Raw genomic sequence first — 26,705 nt, forward strand, 5'->3', positions numbered from 1 at the left:
TACAGTTCTCCTGGCATTCGCTAAACCCAGATTAGTCTGTCGGACTGCCAGATGGTGAAGCGTGATTTATCACTCCAGAAAACGCGTTTCCACTGCTCCGGAATCCAATGGCGGCAAGCTTTACACCACTGGAAACCCATTTCCTGAAGCTCCCGACAAACAGTTCTTGTGCTGACATAGCTTCCAGAGGCAGTTTGGAACTCGGTAGTGAGTGTTGCAACCGAGGACAGGCAATTTTTACGTGCTATGCGCCTCAGCACTCGGTAGACCCGTTCTGTGAGATTATGTGGCCTACCACTTCACGGCTGAGCAGTTGTTGCTCCTAGATGTTTCCTCTTCACAATAACAGCACTTACAGTTAACCAGGGCAGAAATTTGACGATCTGACTTGTTGGAAAGGTGGCATCCTATAATGGTGCCACTTTGAGCTCTTGAGTAAGGTCATTCTACTGCCTATGTTTGTCTATGGAGAGTGCATGGTTGTGTGGTCGATTTTATACACCTATCAGCAACGGGTGTGGCTGAAATAGCGAATCCACTAATTTGATGGGGTGTCTACATACTTTCGTATATATAGTGTACATATATATATAAAACGTTTATAGATATAACTTAATTAAATTATATATAGAACTTTTTCTAAATGGCAAAATGTTCGACCAATTTACCTCGTTTTGTTGTTGAAGTCACTTAATTTTTTTTAGATCAGACAGATTACAGTTTTAATTGAGCAAGAGTAGTGGCAGCCAGGGAAGGTGTTGGGAAAAGGTTTTGTGACATAAAGTGGTTTCTGGCTAGAACAGACACGGACAGACTGAAATCCAGGACAGAATACAGCTAGCAAAACTGTTGCAAAAACGTCAACATTCAAAATGAGCTGCAGTTAAAAGCTAAATCTCTCAGTAAGCTTAAATCGACTACGGATGTTATCCGGGATTTGGTTTTGAGCTTTTTCTGTCACAGAGAGGTGATGGTGTGCCCCTGTCTTAGATTTTTCCATTTAAGGATTATTAACACATAGAAACATCAGACTATTGATTTATCATTTGAACGCTAATTCTCCCAAAATTGCCCTGTACATCACAAAATTGATTTACATCGTGCTCATAATTTTGAATAACTGCGCATGCTATTTATTTGGCCTCATAGCATAATCTGGTTCAACAGCAACAAGATATGTACTTTAATAACGCACCATGCAGGATGATATAACAACATAAATCAGCTGACGATCTACAAACTGTAGACCCCTCCACATCTCTACATGGTTCAAACCACTTCTTAACAAACCATGTTGGTATGTAGGTCAGGGATCACATTATACAGGCTACTGTACTGTAAGGTTTAACAGGTTGACTCATATCCAGATAGACAACTGTCAGGGCAGTTTCCTGTAGCTTTCAGTTTTGTGAGTGTGTTTTACTCCCAATCACATAGTATGTGATAATCAGCAATCACTTTGATCGTTATCATGTGACTGATGGTGTAAAATGGAGTGTCAACAACCATCAGAAACACTTGTAAATTAGCTACATGACAATTATTAACTTCTCTTTTACACAGACTGTTGAAGTGTTCTCCTTAGATACCTTAGATGGGTTCCTTAGTCCATGGCCATTGGCAGTATAGAATGTCTGACTCCATCTGAGGGGTAAGACATTGGAAAGACAATGCTACTTTCACCTCCCTGTAGCTTTGACTCCTCCCTCCTCTCTGTCACTGTCTACTGTGATTGTGATTAAGCAGCCAGATTAGTGCCCAAATAAGTAAACACCATTAGCAAAGTCAACCAGCCAATCAGAGCAAGGAACACTGAGTCCCCTGTGACACGCTGACCTGCTGCGTGTCTGTGCGTTTCCACAGCAACTTACTGTACAGAGACAGAGGCAGTGAGGCACGAGGGAGACAGAAAAACAACTGCTCAGAGCATAGATCCTTTTCCTCCTTTCAGTTGTGGTTTGATAAGGAGGTTATGCAACATGTGTGAGCACAGATCAGGGGTAGAATGCAAGACAATTTCTTATTTATGATGATGGATGTTGTAATCAGCTGATTAACGTTGTTGTTTGGCAAAACATGCTGTAGCTTACAGACACGAGGAGTATACTGGTGTCTTTTAAAGACACTGACTGATTTACGAACACATTGAAGTGTTACATAATGAATACTGACTGTAGATATCAAGTATCTGAGTGTCTCTCATACGACAATAATCGACTATTCCTCATTCTCATACATCTTTATCTACCAGTTTATCTTCTACAAATCCATTTATCTCTATTACATCTCATACTCATTTCATTATAACAAAGCCTCACAGGCCTAGTGCTCTCTTCAGAGTGGATACTGTAACTGTTATCATTGTGGATATACTACTGTATCATATCTGTTCTGCATATTCTGTCCTCATTAGCCTGCTCTCTCTCCTCGTTCAGCCAGTGTTGGGTGGGCTGCTGGTTGGGTGCATGATTGTATAAGGTGCTAGAGAGTTAAATAAGCTTAACAATGGTGTTGCACCAGGAGGTTTCACCAGAATAATTCAAACTATTCTTTGAATGTCCTATGTCCTTTAACTGTGTGATTGTTTTAGTACCTTTGTTTTGTGATATGAAATGTTTTGATGAATATATCTGGATGGATCTGGAATCCACCTTAGGAGAGAGTATGTGTGTATTTGGGGTATAGTAAGGACTTCCAGGCTCTCATCACTGTCATCTTCAAAGTGTGTAGAGTATTTATGGCCTTAGAACTGGATCTCTCCCAGCCCAGCCTGGTCTCATAGACTAGCCGTAACATAGTAAACGTATATCAAATCAAATCAAATTGTATTTGTCACATGCCCCAAATACAACAGGTGTAGACCTTACCATGAAATCTTTACTTACGAGCCCTTAACCAACAATGCAGTTCAAGAAATAGAGTTAATAAAATATTTACTAAATAAATGAGTGTTAAAAAAAAGTATCAATCAAAAAGTAACACAATAAATGTAGATAACGATAACGAGGCTATATACAGGGAGTACCAGTACTGAGTAAATGTGCGGAGGTACAGGTTAGTCGAGGTAATTTGTAAAGTGACTTTGAATTGATAATAAACAGCGAGTAGCATCAGTGTAAAAACAAATCGGGGGGGGGGGGGGGGGGTCAATGTAAATAGTCAGGGAGGATTAATTGTTCAGCAGTCTTATGGTAGAAGCTGTTAAGGAGAATTTTGGTCTATGACTTGGGTGACTGGAGTCGTTTACATTTTTTTGGGCCTTTGACAATTTTTTGGGCCTTCCTCTGACACCGCCTAGTATATAGGTCCTGGATGTCAGGAAGCTTGGCCCCAGTGATGTACTGGGCCGTACTACCCTCTGTAGCGACTTACAGTCAAATGCCGAGCAGTTGCCATACCAGGCGGTGATGCAACCGGTCAGGATGCTCTCGATGGTGCAGCTGTAGAACCTTTTGAGGATATGGGTACCCATGCCAAATCTTTTCAGTCTCCTGAGGGGGAAAAGGTGTTGTTGTGTCCTCTTCACAACTGTCTTGGTATGTTTGGACCATGAAAGTTTGTCGGTGATGTGGACACCAAGGAACTTGGTCCAAGGACCCGCTCCACTTCAGTCCCGTCGATGTTAATGGGGGCCTGTTGGGCCCTCCTTTTCCACCGAGACCAACAAATTAGTATGATACGTTACGTTTGGTATGGTTAAAAAAAATGAAAGTAGGTTTGTTGGTTGTGGTGGATAGGTGGCGTACAATGCGAAAGTCGAGCAACTCAAAGATTGCGAGTTCTTTGAGACAACTTTAGCATAACATTATAATTCGCAACATATCATATGAAATGGGTGATGGATATAAACAAATTAATACATACCATATGAAATGTAACATATCATACTAAATGGAACGTCTCGGATTTACGTACAGAAGGATACAAAATGCTCTGAGACCAGATTGCCCAGCCAGGTTCACCATGAGTTTCTCTGTCTGGTTATGGGAACTTCACCCTGACTGCTTATTTCCTATTCATGGCTGTACAGGTAATCTGGAATATCTCTTTCTCTCTCTCCGACTGCATGCAGAGTCCGGATGGCCTTAATTTGGGCCTTTAATGTATCTCCCATAGCAGCTCGAGCAGCGGAACTGCTTACTTAAATGACAGATGGACGGAGAAAGAGAGATTAGTTTCTGAGTGACAGGAGAATAATGAAGCAGGAGACAGTTACATTTTGTGTGTGTGTGTGTGTGTGTGTGTGTGTGTGTGTGTGTGTGTGTGTGTGTGTGTGTGTGGTGTGTGTGTGTGTGTGTGTGTGTGTGTGTGTGTGTGTGTGTGTGTGTGTGTGTGTGTGTGTGTGTGTGTGTGTGTGTAAGGCATCCATATGTTGATGCCTTACACAGAGGGTACTACTCAGCCATAACATGACTCAGTCTGAGTCTGGGTCTTACCTCCATCAGAGTAGGTCTCCGTACCGTATCCGTCCTGAAGACCGTTGTTCCAGGTCCCCTCGTACTTCCCGCTGGTGCCGGTGCTCTCCCTGAGGCCGTAGCGCCCTTTAAATCCACTTGTCCACTCCCCCTTGTACACCCACTTGCCCTTGTTCTCAACACCAATCCCATGGCGCTTGCCCTGTGCCCAGGTGCCCTGGTAGGTGTTCCCACTGGGCCAGGTGTACACCCCCACCACCTCAAAACCATGGCTCCAGGACCCTGAGTACTCGCCTTGGCCCTTCGGCCCAGTGCAGATGCCATGGCCGTGGGCTTTGCCTTCCTCCCACCCGCCACAGTATGACCCCCCATCATCAAAGTTGAACCTGCCCCCAGTGGACATGCATGAAATAGGTTTTGGCAAATCCCCCAAATCTCAAAAAAAGAAAAAACACAGTTGGGGGCGGAGTTGGTGATGATGAGGTGTGAGGGGGAGGAAGACACACATACAAATCCCCTGGGTTGACTTAAAGAAGAAAAAGAAAAGTAGCCCCCAGATTGTAGGGTCCCTCTTGTGAGGCCGGAGCAGCGGGAGCCTCTTCAGACCATTCTCCTGGAGCTGTGGTTCACTGACACTCCCAGTCCAATCTCCTACAGTCACAGCTCACAAATGGGAAAAGGCCTATGGCAGCCATGTGTCTTCCCTACTGACACAAATGCAGAAAACCTTCCTTCTCCGGGTTTTGGGTTCTGGCCCCCTCCCTCCACGCAGGGCCCCACCTCCGGCACTCTCCCAGCCGCTCTTTAGCGCTCCCTGGCAGCTGAGCACCACCAGGCTCCACCTAGAAACCCCAGGTAACACAGCTAACAGTCAGCCGCTGGCCAGATCCGACACCATTTACAGCTTTACAGATCCATCTCTTTTGGCTGGCTCAGCTTGTCGTCTGTACCCAACCCACCCAACATGCTCCTGCCGCACAGTGCAATACAGAAACAGAGAGAGAGAGAAAGAAAAAAGAGGGATTCAGCTTGTTTCTCTCCTGATGCCTCTGCTAGTGAACAGCAATGCAGTCTCTTCCCATATGCACACACACATACGTACACTCTCACCAACAGCAAGTGCGCACACGGACCATGGAAAAAAACAAGTGATCTGATTATTTTCCTCCTCTCTTTTCCCTTTCCCTCTCTCTTTTTTCATCCACGTCCTTAAGTGGTTGAGCGATGCTGATGCTTTTATTCTTGTTCCCTTCCTGGTGAGAAATCCAGATTTATCTCTTCTTTTCCTCCTCTTAATGCGCCATGCTCTTAATTTTTATGTATCGCTATCTGCCTTTTCAGTTGTTGCCTTATTCCCCCCTTCTCTCCTTATGGTTGGGTCTCTCTCTCTTTCTCTCTCTCTCTCTGGTGTCTCTCAAATCTGCTCATTAGAGGAGGACTGTTCCAATGCAGCCAACACCCCCTCCCCCTCACATACATGCTCCTGTTTTTAAAGAGACAGAAGCAGCATAACATCCAAGCCTCTCTCCTCTCTTTTGCAGCCCTGAAGAGCAGAGATTGCTTTCCTATTTGCATGCTCTGCTCTATTTGTATGCCTTAGCCTTTTCACCTCTCCATCGCTGGTCTGTGCATAAAAACATATTTAATCATTATGTAAGAAAATTACATGGTAATAGATAGAGACTAGTAAATCTGTTTATTAGATAGTATATATTAGATAGTATTAGATTAGATAGTCTTAGATAGTATTATCTGTTGAATCATTATGTTAGGTAATCCTCCATAAACACTCTTAATACTGTAATAATAATAATGTAATGCATATTAGTTTGACATGATATCAGAGGAATAACATTGACATACCAAACTTAAATGATTTACATTTTAACATCCAAAGTTAAGACATTATTGAAAGATACAGATGAAGAGGATGCTGAGTTAAACATCTCTATGTTATGACAAGGTGAAAGTGACAAGGTCATAGTGACAAGGTCATGTTCTCCTTTTCAAAATGGCGCTGCAATGGATAGCAGCCGTTTTACGCGCTCCTGACCAATTCTGCTATTTTGTGTGCTTTTTTGCACTTATCAATTTTTTTGTACATAATGTTTCTGCCATTGTTTGCTATGACCAAAAATAGCTTTTGGACATCAGAACAGCGATCACTAACCTCAATTTGGATGAAGAAATGCACAGGGTGAACCCAAAGTGCAAAATATAAAGTACTCAGGAAATAGTAGGAGAGATTCCTCTCAGGAAAACAAGTAACATTTGCAATGACCAGCATAGACAAATGGCAGAGGGAGTATATATACACTGTGATAGAGTGGGGATTGGAACCAGTAGTGTGTGATGATGACGAGACAAGTCTGGGGATGATGAGTGAAGGGCGTTTACCAGCAGTTGGTTCGGCAGCAGCTAGAAGGCCCGGCGACGCCAAACGCTAGAGGTGGACAGGAGGGGGAGCCAAGTGAAGGCTGGTGTGACACGTCACCTGTGCAACTAGAGGCGAAAAAACCTCTAGATCACCTTTACTCCACACACAGAAATGCATACAAAGATCGCCCCCCATTTGGCAAATCTGAAACATAACGCTATCCTCATGATTCCTGCATACAAGCAAAAACTCAAACAGGATGTACCAGTGGCAGTGGTCCGAAGAAGCGGATGCTAAGCTACAGGACTGTATCGCTAGCACAGACTGGAATATGTTCTGGGATTCATCCTTGAAAAGTTTACCACATCAGTCACTAGCTTCATTAATAAGTGCATCAACGATGTTGTCCCCACAGTGACAGTACGTACATATCTCAACCAGAAGCCATGGATTACAGGCAACATCCGCACTGAACTAAAGGCTAGAACTGCCGCTTTCAAGGGGCGGGACACTAATCCGGACGCTTATAAGAAATACCGCTATGTCCTCTGATGAACCATCAAACAGGCAAAGCATCAATACAAGGCTAAGATCGAATCCTACTACACTGGCTCTGACACTCGTCAAATGTGGCAGGGCTTGAAAACTATTACAGATTACAAAGGGAAACACAGCCGCGAGCTGCCCAGTGACGCGAGCCTACCAGATGAGCTGAATGCCTTCTATGCTCGCTTTGAGGTAAGCAACACTGAACCATGCATGAGAGCACCAGCTGTTCCAGATGACTGTGTGCAAGACCTTTGAACAGGTTGACATTCACAAGGCCGCAGGGCCAGACGGATTACCAGGAGGCGTACTCAGAGCATGTGCTGACCAGCTGGCAAGTGTCTTCACTCACATTTTCAACCTCTCCCTGACCCAGTGTGTTATACCTACATGTTTCAAGTAGACCCCCATAGTCCCTGTGCCCAAGAACTCCAAGGTAACCTGTCTAAATTACTATTGCCCCGTAGGACTCACGTTGGTAGCCATTAAATGCTTTGAAAAGCTGGTCATGTTTCACTTCAACACCATTTTCCCAGATGCCCTGATCCCACTCCAATTCACATACCGCCCCAACAGATCCACAGATGACGCAATCGCTATTGCACTCCACACTGCATTTCCCACCTGGACAAGAGGAACACCTATGTGAGAATGCTGTTCATTGACTACAGCTCAGCGTTCAACACCATAGTGCCCTCCAAGCTTATCGCTAAGCTAAGGACCCTGGGACTGAATGCCTCCCTCTGCAACTGGTTCCTGGACTTCCTGACGGGCCGCCTCCAGGTGGTGAGGGTAGGCAACAACACATCTGCCACGCTGACCCTCAACACTGGGGCCCCTCAGGGGTGCACGCTTAGTCCCCTCTTGTACTCCCTATTCACCGACATCTGCGTGGCTGCACACGACTCCAGCACCATTATTAAGTTTGCTGATGACCCGACAGTGGTAGGTCTGATCCGTGACGACAATTAGACACCCTATAGAGAAGAGGTAGAGATCTGGCAGTCTGGTACCAGGACAACAACTTCTTCCTCAATGTCAGCTAGACAAAGGAGCTGATCGTGGAATTCAAGAAACGGAGTGCCGAGCACGCCCCCATTCACATCAACAGGGCTGTAGTGGAACGGGAGCTTCAAGTTCCTTGTTGTCCACATCACTATGTACCTAACATGGTTCACACACACCCCGCACAGTTGTAAAGAGGGCACAGCAGCGCCTCTTCCCCCTCAGGAGGCAGAAAATATTTGGCATGGGCCCTCGGATCTTCAAAAAGTCCTACAGTTGCATTATCGAGAGCAACTTGACTGGCTGCATCACCGCTTGGTATGGCAAATGCACCACCCTTGACTGCAAAGTGCAACAGAGGGTTGGTGCGGACAGCCCAGTACATCGCTGGGACCGAGCTCCCTGCCATCCAGGACCTCTATATCAGGCGGTATCAGAGGAAGGCCTGAAAAATTGCCAAAGACTCCAGCCACCCAAGCCATAAACTGTTCACTCTGCTACTGTCTGGCAAATGGTACCAGCACATCGGCTCTCGGACCAACAGGCTCCCAGACCGCTTTTACCCCCAAGCCATAAGACTGCTAAATAGCCAGACTGCTAAATAGCCAGACTGCTAAATAGTCAATTAATGGTACCCAAACTATCTGCACTGACCCTACGCACACCTAGACTATATATACAAACCATATACACACTCACTCATACACACTACATTGACACTCCCAAACAAAACCCACCCACATTCACATAAACTACATATGCACACATACACAACACACACACACACACACAGACCAACACAACACAAATACACACACATATACATTATACACCCACACTTTTCAACTCATCATTTGCTGCTGCTACTCTGTTCTTTATTTTACCCGCCTACTACCCTGCCTTCATGTACATACAGTATATACCTCAAATACCTTTTACCTCTGCCCATTGATCTGGTACTGGTATTCCCTGTATACTGGATACTGTAGCTCCATTCTTGTGTATTTTATTTTATTCCTCATGTCACTATTTTATTTTTATACTCTGCATTGTTGGGAAGAGCTCGTAACGGTAAAGTCTACACCAGTTGAATTTGGTGCATGTGCCAAATAAAATTTGATTTGATTTTGACATATCTACCGCAATTATCTCGTACCCCTGAATATCGAATCGGTAGTGGTACCATGTGTATATAGCCAAGTTATCGTTACTCATTGTGCATTTATTATTATTTATTTTATTATTACATGTTTTACTTTTCTATAATTTCTATATTTTCTTTCTCTCTACACTGTTGAGAAGGGCCCGTAAGTAAGCATTTCACTGTTAGTCTACACCTGTTATTTACGAAGCATGTGACAAATAAAAATTTGATTTGATTCTAGTCTCTCTTCAGGTGCTCTCCCTATCACACGCTCAGCTGGCATGTTGGCGATGTGTTTATCCTGTCAATTACCTGGGATGAGATCAGACTGAGCTGAGCTGGGTATAAATAGAATGAGAGGACTGACACGCTAACCTCACCTCTCTCAGTGTTGGTGGTTGTGCGGTTCCTCTAGCCCAGTGGTTCTCAACCTTTTTTGCTCTGCCTGGAGTACTCCAGAAGTACCCTCTCATTCTTTCTACCAGTAGACCTACGGTTGTATGAGTTTTTTCAAGTACCCCGAGGATAGCCCAAGTACCCTGAGGGGTACACGTACCCCTGGTTACGAACCAATGATCTAGTCTATACTCTGAACCCAGATAGGCAGTGTAGGCGGTATGGGACTCATTATTGGTCCCTCCCCGGAAAAATAGTGTTTTTGAACAGTAGGCCTCTCATCAAATCAATTGTGTGCCCTCTAGCTCACCTATCTCAGGTTCTCGCCTTCATTGGTTGAGTCCCAGCAGATATTATCTCACAATGGCTTCCAGGGCCCATAGGAGCAATTATGTCCCGACACCTTTGTCCTTAGAGCTCCAAAACACACACATACTCAAGTTACAACCCAGCAGCCAAAGTTATTGTCACACCTCCAGTACACCAAATCAGACACAATATCCACTAGGTTAACAGATGCCATTAGCAAAATGTGTGTGTGTGGGGCTGCTGTGGGGCTGTGAGGGAATTTGAGCAATTGGTCAAAGGCATGGAGCGCCTGTGGGTCGGCTGAAGCCACACAGCTGATAGCTACTCTCAATGACAGAATGACAGTCACCATCCTCCATAGGGAAAACACACCATGCTGATTCATCCTCATCCTCATCCTTATCACCATCACCGAACATCCTCTCTGAAACATATCCGTGGACCTTTACAAAAACAGTCAACAGCAAAGAAAGGGTTCCCTATGTTGTTGTCAAGTGAAATAACAGCAAGGAGATGTAGACCAGAATTGAACAGAAACCTACTCTCTTGACCTGCCATCTGTTTAAAAGGAGTGCACATCTTAGTTGTTTATTTTATCTAACCTTTTTAACGAGGCAAGCCAGTTAAGAACAAACTCTTATTTACAATGACGCCCTACCAAAAGGCAAAAGGCCTCCTTTGAGGACGGGGGCTGGTATTAAAAATACAAATACAGGACAAAACACACATGACAACAAGAGAGACCACAACACTACGTAAAGAGACCTACGACAACAACATAGCATGGCAGCAACACCACATGACAACAACATGGTAGCAACACAATATGACAACAACATGGTAGCAACACAACATGGCAGCAGCACAACATAGCAGCAGCACAAAACAGGGTAAAAACATTATTGGGCACAGACAACAGCACAAAGGGCAAGAAGGGAGAGACAAATCAAATAAAATCAAATTGTATTGGTCACATACACATGGTTAGCAAATGTTAATATGGTGTAGCTAAATGCTTGTGCTTCTAGTTCCGACAATGGAGTAATATCGAACAAGTAATCTAAAAAATTCACAACAACTACCTTATACACACAAATGTAAAGGGATGAATGAGAATATGTACATATAAATATATGGATGAGCGATGACCGTGTGGAATAGAATACAGTATATGCATATGAGATGAGTAATGTAGGATATGTAAACATTATGAAAGTGACGTTATTTAAAGTGACTAGTGATACCTTTATTAAGTCAATTTATTAAAGTGGCCAGAGATTTGAGTCTGTATGTTGGCAGCAGCCTCTCTATGTTAGTGATGGCTGTTTAACAGTCTGATGGCCTTGAGATAGAAGCTGTTTTTCAGTCTCTCGGTCCCAGCTTTGATGCACCTGTACTGACCTTGCTTTCTGGATGATAGCGGGGTGTACAGGCAGTGGCTCGGGTGGTTGTTGTCCTTGATGATATTTTTGGCCTTCCTGTGACATTGGGTGCCCTAGGTGTCCTGGAGGGCAGGTAGTTTGCCTCCGGTGATGCGTTGTACAGACCGCACTACCCTCTGAAGAGCCTTACGGTTGAGGGCGGTGCAGTTGAGTGAGTGTTTTAGGTGACAAGCCAAATTTCTTCAGCTTCCTGAGGTTGAAGGTGCAACGCTGTTGCACCTTCTTCAGCACGCTGTCTGTGTGGGTGGACCATTTCAGTTTGTCCATGATGTGTACGCAGAGGAACTTAAAACTTTCCACCTTCTCCACTACTGTCCTGTCGATGTGGATGGGAGAGCGCTCCCTCTGCTGTTTCCTGAAATCCACGATCATCTCCTTTGTTATGTTGACCTTGAGTGAGAGGTTATTTTCTTGACACCACACCCCGAGGACCCTCACCTCCTTCTTGTAGGCCGTCTCGTTGTCGTTGGTAATCAGGCCTACCACTGTAGTGTCGTCTGCAAACTTGATGATTGAGTTGGAAGCGTGCATGGCCACGCAGTCATGGGTGAACAGGGAGTACAGGAGAGGGCTGAGAACACACCCTTGTGGGGACCCAGTGTTGAGGATCAGCGGGGTGGAGATGTTGTTTCCTACCCTCACCACATAGGGGCGGCCCGTCAGAAAGTCCAGGACCCAGTTGCACAGGGCGGGGTCGAGACCCAGGGTCTCGAGCTTAATGACGAGTTTGGAGGGTACTAAGGTGTTAGATGCTGAGCTGTGGTCAATGAACAGCATTCTTACATAGGTATTCCTCTTGTCCAGATGGGATAGGGCAGTGTGTAGTGTGAGGGCGATTGCATCGTCAGTGGACCTATTGGGGTGATAAGCAAATTGGAGTGGGTCTAGGGTATCAGGCAGGGTGGAGGTGATATGATCCTTGACTAGTCTCTCAAAGCCATTCACGATGACAGAAGTGAGTGAAACGGGGCGATAGTCATTAAGTTCAGTTACTTTAGCTTTCTTGGGAACAGGAACAATGGTGGCTATCTTGAAGCATGTGGGGACAACAGACTGGGATGGGGATTGACTGAATATGTCCGTAAACACACCAGCCAGCTGGTCTGGGGGGGGGGGGGGGGGGGGGGGGGGGTACACACGGCTGTGACTATAATCAAAGAGAATTCTCTTGGAAGATAATGTGGTTGGCATTTGATTATAAGGGATTCTAGGCCAGGTGGACAAAAGGACTTGAGTTCCTGTATGTTGTTGTGATTACATCATGAGTCGTTACTCATAAGGCATACATCCCCGCCCTTCTTCTTACCAGAGAGATGTTTGTTTCTGTCGGCGCGATGCATGAAGACACCGGGTGGATGTACCAACTCTGATAACATATCCCGAGTGAGCCATGTTTCCGTGAAACAGAGAATTTTACAATCTCTGATGTCTCTCTGGAAGGCAACTTGTGCCCTAATTTTGTCCAGCTTGTTATCTAGAGATTGGACATTGGCGAGTAATATGCTCGGAAACAGTGGATGGTGTGGATGGTGTGCTCGACCTTCTGAGTCTGACCAGTAGGCTGCTCAGTCTGCCTCTCCTGCGGTTATCGCATGGTTTTGGGTTGGCCTCTGGGATAAGATCCCATGTCCAGGGTGGAGGTTCGAACAAAGGATCCGCTTCAGGAAAGACGTATTCCTGGTCGTAGTGTTGGTAAGTTGACATCGCTTTCATATATAATAGTTCTTCCCGGCTGTATGTAATAACACTTGAGATTTTCTGGGCAAACAATGTAAGAAATAATACTTAAAAAAACGAATAACTGCATAGTTTTCTAAGGACCTGAAGCGAGGCGACCATCTCTGTCAGCGCCATCTTACAATACATCACGCAAAGCAGCTACAACTGTCAGTAAGAGTGTCCATGATTGAGTCTTTGAATGAAGAGATTAAGATAAAACTGTCCAGTTTGAGTGTTTGTTGCAGCTCGTTCCAGTCGCTAGCTGCAGCGAACTGAAAAGACGAGCGACCCAGGGATGTGTGTGCTTTGAGGACCTTTAACAGAATGTGACTGGCAGAACGGGTGTTGTTTGTGGAGGATGAGGGCTGCAGTAGATATCTCAGATAGGGAGGAGTGAAGGCTAAGAGGGTTTTATAAATAAGCATCAACCAGTGGGTCTTGCGACGGGTATACAGAGATGACCAGTTTACAGAAGAGTATAGAGTGAGAGAGAGAGCTTCCTACTGCCTGAGCTATGTTATTGATGTAAATTGAGAAGAGTGTAGGGCCTAGGATCGAGCCTTGGGGTACGCCCTTGGTGACATTGGCATTGGCTAACAAAGCAGATGTTCTGATTTTATACATTGCACTCATTGAGAGAGGTAGTTAGCGAACCAGGCCAAAGACCCTTCAGAGACACCAATACTCCTTAGCCGGTCCACAAGAATAGAATGATCTACAATATAAAAAGCTTTGGCCAAGTCAATAAAAATAGCAGTACAACATTGCTTAGAATCAAGGGCAATGGTGACATCATTGAGGACCTTTAAGGTTTCAGTGACACATCCATAACCTGAGTGGAAACCAGATTGCATACCCGAGAGAATACTATAGACATGTAGAAAGCTAGTCAGTTGATTATTGACAAGTTTTTTCAACACTTTTGATAAACAGGGCAAAATAGAAATAGGCCTATAACAGTTAGGATCAGCTTGATCTCCCCCTTTACAATAAAGGATGCACTGTGGCTGCCTTCCAAGCAATGGGAACCTCCCCAGAGAGGAGAGACAGGTTAAAAAGGTCAGAGATAGGCTTGGCGATTATAGGGGCAGCAACCTTAAAGAAGAAAGGGTCTAAACCATCTGAACCAGATGGTTGTTTGGGGTCAAGTTTAAGGAGCTCTTTTAGCACCTCGGACTAAGTGACCGCCTGCAGGGAGAAACTTTATAGTGTGGCAGGGGAAAAAGAGGGAGGAGCATCAGGGCTAGTCGCATTAGAAGGGGTGGGAGATGAGGAAATGTTGGACGGGCAAGGAGGCAAACAAATACATCTAGATCTGTGAATGTTTCTGACCTAAGTGAATGTGTGTTGGGATTTGGATACTAACATGGATGGCAGCAGAACAGAATCAGCATGATCGATCAGGGGAGATGGGCTATGCTGCTCTATCTGCTGAACCGAGTGCACTGACATGTGACCTCTGGTAATGTTAACACGCAATTTACACTTCCCACATATCATCACAGTTAGGCAAACCTCATACTTTTGTAGGCCTTATTTTGTACTTCATCCATAGTTTTATTCAATGTGATATTCAGTCTGACCCAGAGGGGTTGGGTTAAATGCGGAAGACACATTTGGGTTGAATGCATTCAGTTGAGCATCTGACTTGCGACGGGTATACAGAGATGACCCTTCCCAGTCCATTAACTTTAATATGCAGTGCTTTCATATGATAACATTTGGAATTTGGCATATAATGGAGTTGGAATATCTTTGTGCACTGTGCTCAGCATTTTGAAAAGGCTATATTTGAGAATACATTTTTATTAGTGTGTGTGTGTGCTGACCCATCAGGTTTTTGGTATTGTAGTGCAAAAAAGCATTAACTAATGGTGACATCTACTGTTTTTTTATGGAAAGTGCAAGGCCATATTTTAGAGGGGAAAAGGCCCCACAACAAGCCCTGAAAACGTGAAATTCTCATTAGGTGAAATTCAAGATTACCATATGCAAATAGCCCTTAATGTTTATGATTACCAGTTGTATGAGGTCAAGGAAAGAAATGCCATTAGACAATATTTAAACATCAAACACCTGCATATTTAGCAATATATGAATGCAGAGGTTCGAAATATGTGTGCATAATATATTTCTAAAGACGTCAGTAGGGTAAACCTACTTTTTTAGGCCAGAGTCCGAACAAGCTACTGTATATAAAGGCCATGTTCATGGACCAAACGTACAGTCAGAGTGACGCAATGAAAATGTCAATTCCATAAATTCACAAACTTCACTCTTCTGCTGCTCCTCTTACACTAATATCAGTTTGCAAAGACATTTGAAGACAAAGGATGACATATGTGTCTGTCTTAAAAACAATCAACTTCTTCAACTCAAACACTTTAGAGGTTGACTTGCGCTTTACAAAGTACATACTCGTTTACCAAATCGGAGACGTGTATATTATGAGCGCATGTGAAAAAGATGTGTAGGCTAGTGCAGATACTTTTCTGACCAATCATACCAGCAGCTGGGGTTACTGACAAGCTGTAGTATACCCAATCGATGTGTATGTTTTTAGCTGATGGGTTTAGCAGTTTGGAATAATGTCACGTTCAAAACAACTGGGAACTCGGACATTTCAGATTTTCGACTTCAGAGCGTTCAAGACAACTGGGAAATCGAAAAAAACGAGCATCGACTGGGAAAAATATTTTGAACGGTCATCCAACTCGGAATTGCAAGTCGGAAACTCTGGCATCTTGCTAGATCTCAGACTTTACTACCTGAAGATGACTGACGTCATGATTTGACCTCGTTTTCCCCTAAGTTCACACTTGTCTTGAAAGCACCAAAGTTACCACACAGCTGTTTTTCGCGATTTCAGGGATATGACAGGATGTAAGTGGGAGGGGGGTATTACTTGAATTGCATTTCAAAACAGCTACGGGCTCTTTATAAAAAGGATAGGTCTAAACATTTGTCTTGTTCAAAATCACTGGGAACTCAAAACTCGAAACCTCCGACTTCAGTGCGTTCAAGACAACTGGGAAATCTCCGACTGGGAAAAAAGTTTTGAACGGTCATCCAACTCGGAATTCGCTGTCGGAAACTCGGGCATATTTCTAGAGCTCCGACTTTCCGACCTGAAGATCTCTGACGTCATGATTTGCCCTCGTTTTTTCCGAATTCCCAGTTGTTGTGAAAGCACCAATTGTTGTTATTCGTCTGGAACAAATCTGTACGCGTCCCTGGTTAAGTTTACGACCAATAGGACTTAACTAAATCGTTTGCGTTTAAACTTTAACTCCTAGGTTACTGGCTATAGTTTATAGGCTATATGCAGTTTATGGTCTTCTTTATTGGCAGACACTCAGAATTTCAACGAATACCGTGCGGATTCCAATCGATAATTATTTTCTTACAGGGAATAAACGGAAAGTAGTGCCTTTGGCACTGGAAGTAAATGATCTATGTGTGTAATACTCATATGGTGTTTTTAATTTCAATCTACTTCATGTAGTACTTGTTCCATAATCGACTGACGTTGGGACCTCGGAGGGCTGGTCGAGAAAGCCTGGATGACTGGGTACTACGCTGAGCCTCGCAGTACAGTAACCCGACTCATGCTTTTGTTTATAGACTTTCAAGTGATTCTCGCTTTGGTTACATAGTTCAACAATGTCGCAACTGGCCTGTAAACAAAGAAAGGCGACGTGCTGTAATTTATTTTCCAGAAAACTCATGGTCTTGGATAGTCTACATTGAATACGATTATTGTCAACCAAATAACCAGCGTCCTTGACCCAGGTGGACGTTTACTAACTGTTCAGGCACTCGAATTCCTGCACGCACTCTGTTTAAAGGTTAGGCTACTTGTACAGTAAATGGAGGTTTGTTTTGACACATTTTTGTCTTGCCATTTTATTATTGTTAGGCCTATTCGCAATCAACAAAATAATCCATGTTTAAACGTGTGAGTCGATTTGTTTAAAATGGTTGAAAATCGATGCTCCGTTCAAAGGGAAGGGGTCTACCGCTGGTTTTCGATATTGAACTCGGCCCAGAGAGCTGAGTTCATTTGTGGGCTTTTGGACCTCTGTGTTCCCATCGAACTACGCTTCCTCGGGTCGTGCTTGGAAGATTTAGCCCGCAAGGACTATCACTCCCTCAGGGATGCCGAGATCAAAGCCAACAACCCCGCTGACCTCTCGAACCTTACCAACATCACGGACGAGGTCGTGAGGAGCAAGCTGCTCATCTCCCTCGCACTTCTCAGCTCCGACAATCGAGAGGCGGCGGGTGTTCTCTTCCGAACGCTCACGCACATCGACAGCATCATAAACAACTACGGCCTGCAGCTCAACGACGGACAAACGGAGGAGCAGTTCCTTCTCCTCTTCACCATGGCATCCAATCACCCGGCGTTCAGCTTTCACCAGAAGCAGGTGCTAAGACAGGAGCTGACCCAGATCCAGGAGATCCTGCAGGTCACCTGTGGAGAGCAGCAGCCCGGGACTGGCGGCGGCGGCGGGACTGGAGCGCTGGCCACCCTGTCTCCCGCCACTAGCATCCCAACCTACATCACTGCGCCCACCCTCGACTCCTGTCAGGTCGGGTGTCCATGTTCTCATAAGGTAGGTAATATATTGTCCCCCCTGTTGTCACTTGATGGCCAGATATATGAATGGTATTGTGCCACTGACAAGTTTGAGCAACCATCCAAAACACAAAGTTCTAGGATAGCCTACACTTGTAGAAAATAGGTGCTATCTAGAACTTAAAAGTGTTCCCATATGAGAACCCTTTGAAGAACCCTTGTTGGTTCCAGGTAGAACCCCTTTGGTACCAAGTAGAACCGTTTTGGGTTCCATGTAGAACCCAACATGGATCCCAAAATGGTTCTACCTGGAACCAAAAATGTTTTTTACCTGGATCCAAAAAGCGTTCCCCCCTGGGGACAGCCGAAGAACCCTTTTTTCTAAGAATGTACCTAACAAGCCAAAAAGTTAGTGAGTGTCAGTGCTAGGAGGCTAACCAGAATCATTCAACAGCTCCCTACACTGTTCCGGTTCTGGGAGTGATGCATCTTGTGGGACAGGCAGCTCTTGTACCCTCTTTTGGATGAAATGATCATACGAGGGGACATTTTTTGTACATACACTGTTGGCCTACATTATTTATAACTGATTGAGAATAGATTGTTGTTACACAGTAACTACGCTAATATGCCTACACCTTTTACTTGTGTGGGTTTTTCCAAAAGTAGGAATAGAATGATAACATTCCCTTAGCCCTTCCCCCATTTCTAGGTCACGTTGAGACATACTAGGGCAATTCCACGATAACAGAAATGATGCCGAGACTCAGATAGTTGACTTTAAAATGTATGTCAAACAAAAACCACTGATTGCAAAGTTAAACAAACCATACAACTTAATGCACCAGGACGACTTAAGCATTTCCACAGTAAATTTTACAAAAACACATTTACTATTTTTTTGTCATTTAGCAGACACTCTTTTCCAGAGCAACTTACATGAGCAATTTTTTCACCTAGTCAACTCGGTGAATCGAACCAGCTACCTTTCAGTTACTGGCCCAACACTCTTACCAAAAGGCTACCTACAGAACAGTGCAGATGCAAATTTTGGTAACACACTGACTGCACAAACAGCACAAACCGACATTCTGTTATCAAAATGTGCATCTGCGCTGTTCTTCAAGTGTGTTTTTGTTAAATCTTCATGAACAGTTTTTGAAGTGGTCCTGGTGCATTAAGTTGTATGGTTTGTTTAACTTTGCAAGTATTGGTTTTAGTTTGACATACATTTCGAGGTGAACTATCTGAGTCTGGGTGTCATTCTGTTATCGTGGAATTGCCCACTGCTAACAAATGTGACCTTAAAGGAATGAATTGAACTAAACAAACATGTTTTTTTTTGGTCCCCCAGTGGCATGTCTGTCTGTTGTCCTCAACCATTGGTGTCCTGAACATTCACTCATACACTCTGTCTGTAGATTCAGCATTACTTTTTACCTCTCGGGACAACCAGATGTTAACACAGCAATGTGGGATTATGAAACCTTGTTAACAACATATACAGCTTTCTTTGCTTTTAGGACATTTATTGCAAAAAGTTATAAATGATGTTATGCCATTTTAAGGGTCTTTCGAGCATCAGGAATATTATTCTTGATTTAAAAAACACCTCAAGAAACATCTGGAAATGCCATTACCCTTCTATTTACAATATTACAGTGTGTGTTTTGTGTGTGTGTATGTGTGTTTGTTTGAGAGAGAAAGAGAGTGAAGAAAACATAAAAGGCTAAATGTTATGCTTCAAAAGAAAAATTAACCTTACGGCTTCAATTGGATTTGAATACACAGACACAGGTTAACTTTTTTCTATTCTTAAACAAAGGCAGGATCATTACAAGTGCCTGTTTGTCAATGTGTTGAATCAGAGACACCCAGCAAACACACAGGGCTGTTCAAACATGTGTTTGAGGGGAAAGTACCCTGGCTGCTCAAAGAAAAGCGCTTGGTTGTATTTAGTGTTTTGTTGGTCTTGGCCTCCATTAAGTGCAGGTCAGCACATTTCTCAATGCTGAAATCAATCCTGTGTGAGAGAGACTCAACACTCCAGTGAATCACCAGGAAGCTCTAGTCTAACTGCTGTTCTCTCTGACTGTTTGGAGAAGCCTTTACGTTAACCCTAACCCGATCAGACATGAAACATAGCTAAATAACACACACTCCTTAGTGGCGTTTCATTCATTTATCTGCCATGACCATGTCCATTTCAGTTGTAAACCTAGCCCAGGCAGCAAGCATCTCTCCTAGCAGCAGGACCTTCCCTTTCCCCTGAGAAAAAGAGCAGATTTGGCAGGAATGGATGCGGATGTGGCAGTAGCACACTGTAAAGAACGCTTAATTGGTTTCAGAGCTCGTCTGTGTGTTGCTGTTGCTGCTTGGTTGAGCACGTGTGCTGTTTTACCTCTGCTCTTATACACATCAGCCTCACCACTTACAGGGCTTCAAAGAGGAAATACGCAAAATACATAAAAAACATTTGTTTGGAATGAAGATATTTTGACTGCACAACTCTAGCTAAGACATTTTGCTGGTACATGTAAATAAATACAGAAGCAATAAGATTACTGGGCATATGAAAGTAAACACAAGCAGGACGACAGTCTCTTTCAACAGACCTTTTAAAACGTCTCTCCTTTGCAGGAAACTAGTTAGTATAGGTAAAGCCCTGTGTTTTGGTTTATCATGTCACATGACATAGATTTGATAATTTTACAGAAATTTGAATCAAACCAAAAATGAAAGCAATCATCTGAAAGAAAAAGAAAATAGGACAGTATGTTGAAAAACCTTTAATAAAGGGTCAAATCCAGGTGATGTGACACGATTAACCAAAATACAGGGCCCTAGTTCAGAGTGCAGTGACTATTACTCTCCCCTAGCTGTCTTGAAAGCCTTTCAAGATGCCTAATCACAGAGCAAGCAGCACAGACACCTGCTCAGTGTGTCACAATACACAGTCTATGGTCAAAATGTATAAATCATAATCAAATCAAACTTATTTGTCACATACAGATGGTTAGCAGATGTTAATGCAAGTGTAGCGAAATGCTTGTGCTTCTAGTTCCGACCATGCAGTAATATCTAACAAGTAATATAACCTAACAATTCCACAACAACTACCTTATACACACAAGTGTAAAGGAATGAATACGAATATGTACATAAAAATATATGAATGAGTGATGGTATAGAACGGCATAGGCAAAATGCTGTAGATGGTAAGAGTACAGTATATACATATGAGATGAGTAATGTCGGCTGGAATTAATTATCTTCCCCTTTATATGTTCTGTAACCTGTGTTTCTTGTTGTCAGATCGTTGTTTCTTCCCTGAGGTTGTGTCGTGTGTCAGTGCTCATTCTCTCGCAGCCCTTGTGGGGATTATCTGCTGTGCTCCTTCCTACCCAGCCGGACTCACTCCCTTGGATTTCTCAGCACGCTATCATCAGAGGATGTGCCCTAGGCCCTGGGTTGGATTCTGTCTGAGTATATTCTGTCTGTCCTGTGGATACTGTAAACTATTTTCATTAAACCATCGTTGCTTGCATCTTGCATCCGCCTCTGTATTGTGACAGAACGATCTGACCATATCATGGATGCAGCGAGTTCAACGAGTCTGACCGAATTCATTTCCCGCAGTATCAAGAGAATGGACCAACAAGAGGAGAACATCTCCAGCACAGGTCGGGCAGTCCAAGCCATGGCGACGCAGGTATCCCAGCTGACCCAACAATTACAACATCTGAAGGGTATCGCTGCGCCACCTACACCGGCAGTTCCACACGCCCCGCCAGAGCTGGATTCTCAGCTAGAGCCACGACTACCGACACCAGAGGGTTATTCAGGTGATCCGGACTATTGTAGAGCTTTTCTTACGAGATGTTCAATGCATTTCTCGTTGCAGCCACGGACCTTCAACCGTGAACAGTCTAAGGTAGCATTCGTACTCACACTGCTATCAGGCAAAGCAGCTCTTTGGGGAACGGCGGTGTGGGCGAACCAGGACCCATGCTGCACCTCTTTCCAGACACTCTCCGAGGAGATGAGAAGGGTCTTCGATCGGGCCGTGGCGGGTAGGGAGGCGGCCAGACTACTCGCTGACCTTCGCCAAGGAGACCGTTCAGTATCGGAATACTCCATCCAATTCCGCACTCTGGCCGCAGAGTGTCAGTGGAACGAGGAGGCGCAGTGGGACATGTTCCTGCATGGGCTGGGGGACCGGATCCAGAAGGAGATCTATGTTCTGGACCTTCCCAGGAGTTTAAATGGACTAGTGGAACTAGCCTTGAGGGTCGATGCTCGTCTGAGTCGTATTGGCCACCGAGCATGCCCTAACAGACCGTATAACGACACGGAGGGCTGGCATACCAGCGGCGGGAACACGGTCAGTTCAGCCTCCGCTCACGAACCCATGCAGCTGGGGAGAGCTCGCCTCTCCCGGGAGGAGAGGGAGAGGCGGAGATCACAAGGACTCTGTCTCTACTGTGGTAGAGCGGGCCACTTTATCCACTCCTGCCCGGTAAAAGATCAGGCCCGGTAGTAAGTATGAGGCTACTATCGGGTGGTGTCACCACAGAGAAGACCTCATCATCTACTCTCCTCCCGGTAAGACTAAGATGGGCCACCCACACGCACGACACCCAAGCTTTACTGGACTCAGGAGCAGAGGGTAATTTCATGGACTTCAAGCTCGCTCACAAGCTCCAGATTCCTATCACCTCACTCACGCACAAGATATCCGTCAACGCTCTCAATGGTCAAGAACTCCCCAACATATCTCACACCACTGAATCTATCACACTCATCACTTCTGGCAATCACACTGAGACACTATCATTTCTACTCATGGACTCACCCCTTGCACCATTAGTTCTCGGCCACCCTTGGCTCACCCAACACAACCCCAGAGTTGACTGGGGTCATAACTCTATATCCATGTGGAGTAACAAGTGTCTTGAGTCCTGTTTAGTGTCTGCTTGTTCATCTGTGTCTGATTCTGTGTTTCTAGAGGAGGCAGTGGATTTGTCTAACGTGCCCGTTGAATACCTCGACCTGAAGGAGGTGTTCAGTAAGTCCCGTGCTGCTTCTCTTCCTCCGCATCGTCCCTATGACTGTGCAATAGAATTATTGCCAGGTGAGTCTCCGCCTAAAGGCAAGTTATATTCACTCTCTGTTCCTGAGAGGGAGGCTATGGAGAGATACATCTCTGATTCTCTGGCATCTGGATTCATTCGTCCTTCCTCTTCTCCAGCGGGGGCGGGGTTCTTCTTTGTGGGGAAGAAGGACGGATCTCTGCGTCCTTGCATTGATTACCGTGGGTTGAATAACATCACAGTGAAGAATACCTATCCCTTACCGTTGATGTCCTCAGCCTTTGAAAGGTTACAGGGAGCATCCGTGTTCACTAAGTTGGATTTACGTAATGCATATCATTTGGTTCGCATAAGGAGGGGGGACGAATGGAAGACCGCATTTAACACCCCCAGAGGGCACTTTGAATATTTGGTCATGCCTTTTGGGCTATCCAACTCCCCAGCGGTTTTCCAGGCACTCGTCAATGACGTGCTGAGAGATATGATTGATCAGTTCATATATGTTTACCTGGATGACATACTGATTTTTTCTTCTTCTCTCCAGGAACACGTTCAGCACGTCAGACGAGTGCTCCAGAGGTTGTTGGAGAATGGACTTTTTGTCAAGGCGGAGAAATGCATTTTTCATGCACAATCCGTTCCATTCCTAGGTTACATCGTCTCGACTGAAGGTATTCGCATGGATCCTGACAAGATTAAGGCTGTGGTGGAGTGGCCAAGCCCAGATTCCCGTAAGGCCCTACAGAGGTTTCTGGGATTCGCCAATTTCTACCGGCGTTTTGTTCGCAACTTTAGCCAGATAGTCGCTTCCCTTACCGCCTTAACCTCCCCCAGAGTGACGTTCAGGTGGACCGATACAGCCGAGGCTGCATTCGTCAAACTCAAGAGCCGCTTTGTTTCGGCCCCCATCCTCATAGCTCCCGATCCCTCGCGTCAGTTCGTGGTGGAGGTGGACGCTTCAGAGGTGGGGGTAGGTGCGGTACTTTCCCAACGTGCCGCATCTGACAACAAGATGCACCCTTGCGCGTTCCTTTCCCATCGGTTATCACCTGCGGAACGCAACTACGACATTGGCAACAGAGAGTTGTTGGCAGTAAAGTTAGCATTGGAGGAGTGGCGCCATTGGTTAGAGGGTTCGGGGGTACCTTTTATAGTTTGGACCGATCACAAGAATTTGGAATATATCAGAACAGCCAAGAGACTCAACTCCAGGCAGGCGCGGTGGGCACTCTTTTTCGGACGTTTTGACTTCTCTCTCTCGTATCGCCCGGGTTCCAAGAATGTCAAACCCGATTCCCTTTCTCGTATTTTTGACCATTCCGAACGCCCATCCACTCCCGAGTGCATCCTACCCAGGACCCTAGTGGTCTCCACACTTATATGGGAGGTTGAATCGAGGGTCAGAACGGCCTTAGAAGGGGTAACGCCTCCGCCCGGTTGTCCGCCTAATCGGTTGTTTGTGCCGGAGGGGTGTCGGTCCGATGTTATTCGGTGGGGGCATTGCTCCAACGTAGCGTGTCATCCAGGAGTCAGCCGTACTAGCTTTTTAGTGAAGCAACGCTTTTGGTGGCCGCTGATGGCTCGTGACATTCACAGTTTTGTCTTGGCTTGCTCGGTTTGTGCCACTGGGAAGAGTTCTAATCGACCCCCAGATGGGTTACTCCAACCGCTGTCGGTCCCTTCGAGACCCTGGTCCCACATCGCGCTAGATTTTGTTACCGGTCTCCCGCCCTCCCAGGGCAAGACGGTTGTTTTGACTGTGGTGGACCGGTTCTCGAAGGCGGCTCATTTTATTCCCTTGCCTAAATTACCATCTGCCAAGGAAACAGCGGTAACGGTCGTGGATCATGTCTTTCGCTTACATGGCCTGCCGATGGACGTAGTTTCTGACCGTGGGCCCCAATTTGTGTCCAAGTTTTGGCAGGAGTTTTGTAGGTTACTGGGAGCAAGTGTCAGTCTTTCCTCAGGGTTTCATCCCCAGAGCAACGGTCAAACGGAGAGGGCCAACCAAGATTTGGAGAGAGTGTTGCGATGTTTGGTTTCTAAGAACCCCTCTTCCTGGAGTCAACAACTCTCTATGGTTGAGTACGCTCACAATTCGTTGCCAGTGGCAGCCACGGGTCTCTCTCCGTTTGAGTGTAGTTTAGGTTACCAGCCACCTATCTTTCCCAGTACAGAGTCCGAGGTCACTGTTCCCTCCGCTCACGCTTTCATCCAGAGGTGCCGTCACGTATGGAGCAGAGCCCGTGAGACTCTCCTCCGGGTGGGGGCGCGCACCAAGGCTAAGGCCGATCGCCACCGGTCGAAGCCTCCGGTATACGTTGTTGGACAAAGAGTGTGGCTTTCCACGAAGAACATTCCACTCCGATCCGTTTCTAACAAGCTTGCCCCCAAATTTATCGGGCCGTTCAGGGTCACCAGGATCATTAGTCCGGTGGCGGTCCGGCTCAAGCTTCCTCCGGCGTATAGGAGAATTCATCCTACCTTCCATGTGTCCAAGATAAAACCGGTGTTTCAGGCACGTATTAACCCGCCGGTCCCGGTTCCCCCGCCGCCACGACTTGTTGATGGGGAGACCACCTTTTCTGTCAATCGGATTTTGAACTCGAGAAGGAGGGGACGCGGATTCCAGTACCTGGTAGACTGGGAGGGTTACGGTCCGGAGGAGAGAAGTTGGGTACCCGCTAGGGACATTCTGGATCACTCCCTTATCGATGATTTCAATCGACAGGTAAATTTGTCTGGGAACGCCAAGAGGCGTTCCTAGGGGGGGGGGGGTATTGTCACGGTTCATGAATCCACTGCCTCACTCTCTCTTTTCTCTCTCTCTCTCTCGCTCTCGCTCTCTCTCGCTCTCGCTCGCTCTCGCTCTCGCTCACGCTCTCGCTGTCGCTCTCGCTCTCGCTCTCTCTCTCTCTCTCTCCTGTGTTTGTGTGGGCGTGGTTCCCAATCTTGGCCTGATTGTCTGCGCCAGCTGGAATTAATTATCTTCCCCTTTATATGTTCTGTAACCTGTGTTTCTTGTTGTCAGATCGTTGTTTCTTCCCTGAGGTTGTGTCGTGTGTCAGTGCTCATTCTCTCGCAGCCCTTGTGGGGATTATCTGCTGTGCTCCTTCCTACCCAGCCGGACTCACTCCCTTGGATTTCTCAGCACGCTATCATCAGAGGATGTGCCCTAGGCCCTGGGTTGGATTCTGTCTGAGTATATTCTGTCTGTCCTGTGGATACTGTAAACTATTTTCATTAAACCATCGTTGCTTGCATCTTGCATCCGCCTCTGTATTGTGACATGTAGGGTATGGGAACATTATATAAAGTGGCATTGTTTAAAGTGGCTAGTGATACATTACATCAAGATGGCAAGATGCAGTAGATGGTATAGAGTACAGTATATACATATGAGATGAGAAATGTAGGGTATGGGAACATTATATAAAGTGGCATTGTTTAAAGTGGCTAGTGATACATTACATCAAGATGGCAAGATGCAGTAGATGGTATAGAGTACAGTATATACATATGAGATGAGAAATGTAGGGTATGGGAACATTATATAAAGTGGCATTGTTTAAAGTGGCTAGTGATACATTTAATTACATCAAGATGGCAAGATGCAGTAGATGGTATAGCGTACAATATATACATATGGGATGAGTAATGTAGGGTATGTAAACATT

General features: G+C 45.3%; 2 protein-coding genes across 6 annotated transcripts in view; one reads left to right on the top strand and one right to left on the bottom strand.

Moving 5' to 3' along the window:
* LOC129867197 (junctophilin-3-like) overlaps positions 1-5,861 on the bottom strand; it is a 29,630-nt gene extending 23,769 nt beyond the window's left edge. For 3 of the 4 annotated variants that reach the window (XM_055940429.1, XM_055940432.1, XM_055940431.1), the window contains exon 1: positions 4,437-5,861. In XM_055940429.1, the coding sequence (XP_055796404.1) occupies positions 4,437-4,818 (382 nt within the window). In that variant the 5' untranslated portion in view covers positions 4,819-5,861. The remainder of the gene's footprint in view (positions 1-4,436) is intronic. The other variant, XM_055940430.1, reaches the window with a different exon arrangement.
* Positions 5,862-16,466: 10,605 nt separating this feature from the next.
* LOC129867198 (zinc finger CCHC domain-containing protein 14-like) overlaps positions 16,467-26,705 on the top strand; it is a 48,913-nt gene continuing 38,674 nt past the window's right edge. For both annotated transcript variants that reach the window (XM_055940433.1, XM_055940434.1), the window contains exon 1: positions 16,467-17,972. In XM_055940433.1, the coding sequence (XP_055796408.1) occupies positions 17,331-17,972 (642 nt within the window). In that variant the 5' untranslated portion in view covers positions 16,467-17,330. The remainder of the gene's footprint in view (positions 17,973-26,705) is intronic.

This window comes from Salvelinus fontinalis, chromosome 12 (assembly GCF_029448725.1).
Source record: "Salvelinus fontinalis isolate EN_2023a chromosome 12, ASM2944872v1, whole genome shotgun sequence".
Lineage (NCBI taxonomy): Eukaryota > Metazoa > Chordata > Actinopteri > Salmoniformes > Salmonidae > Salvelinus > Salvelinus fontinalis.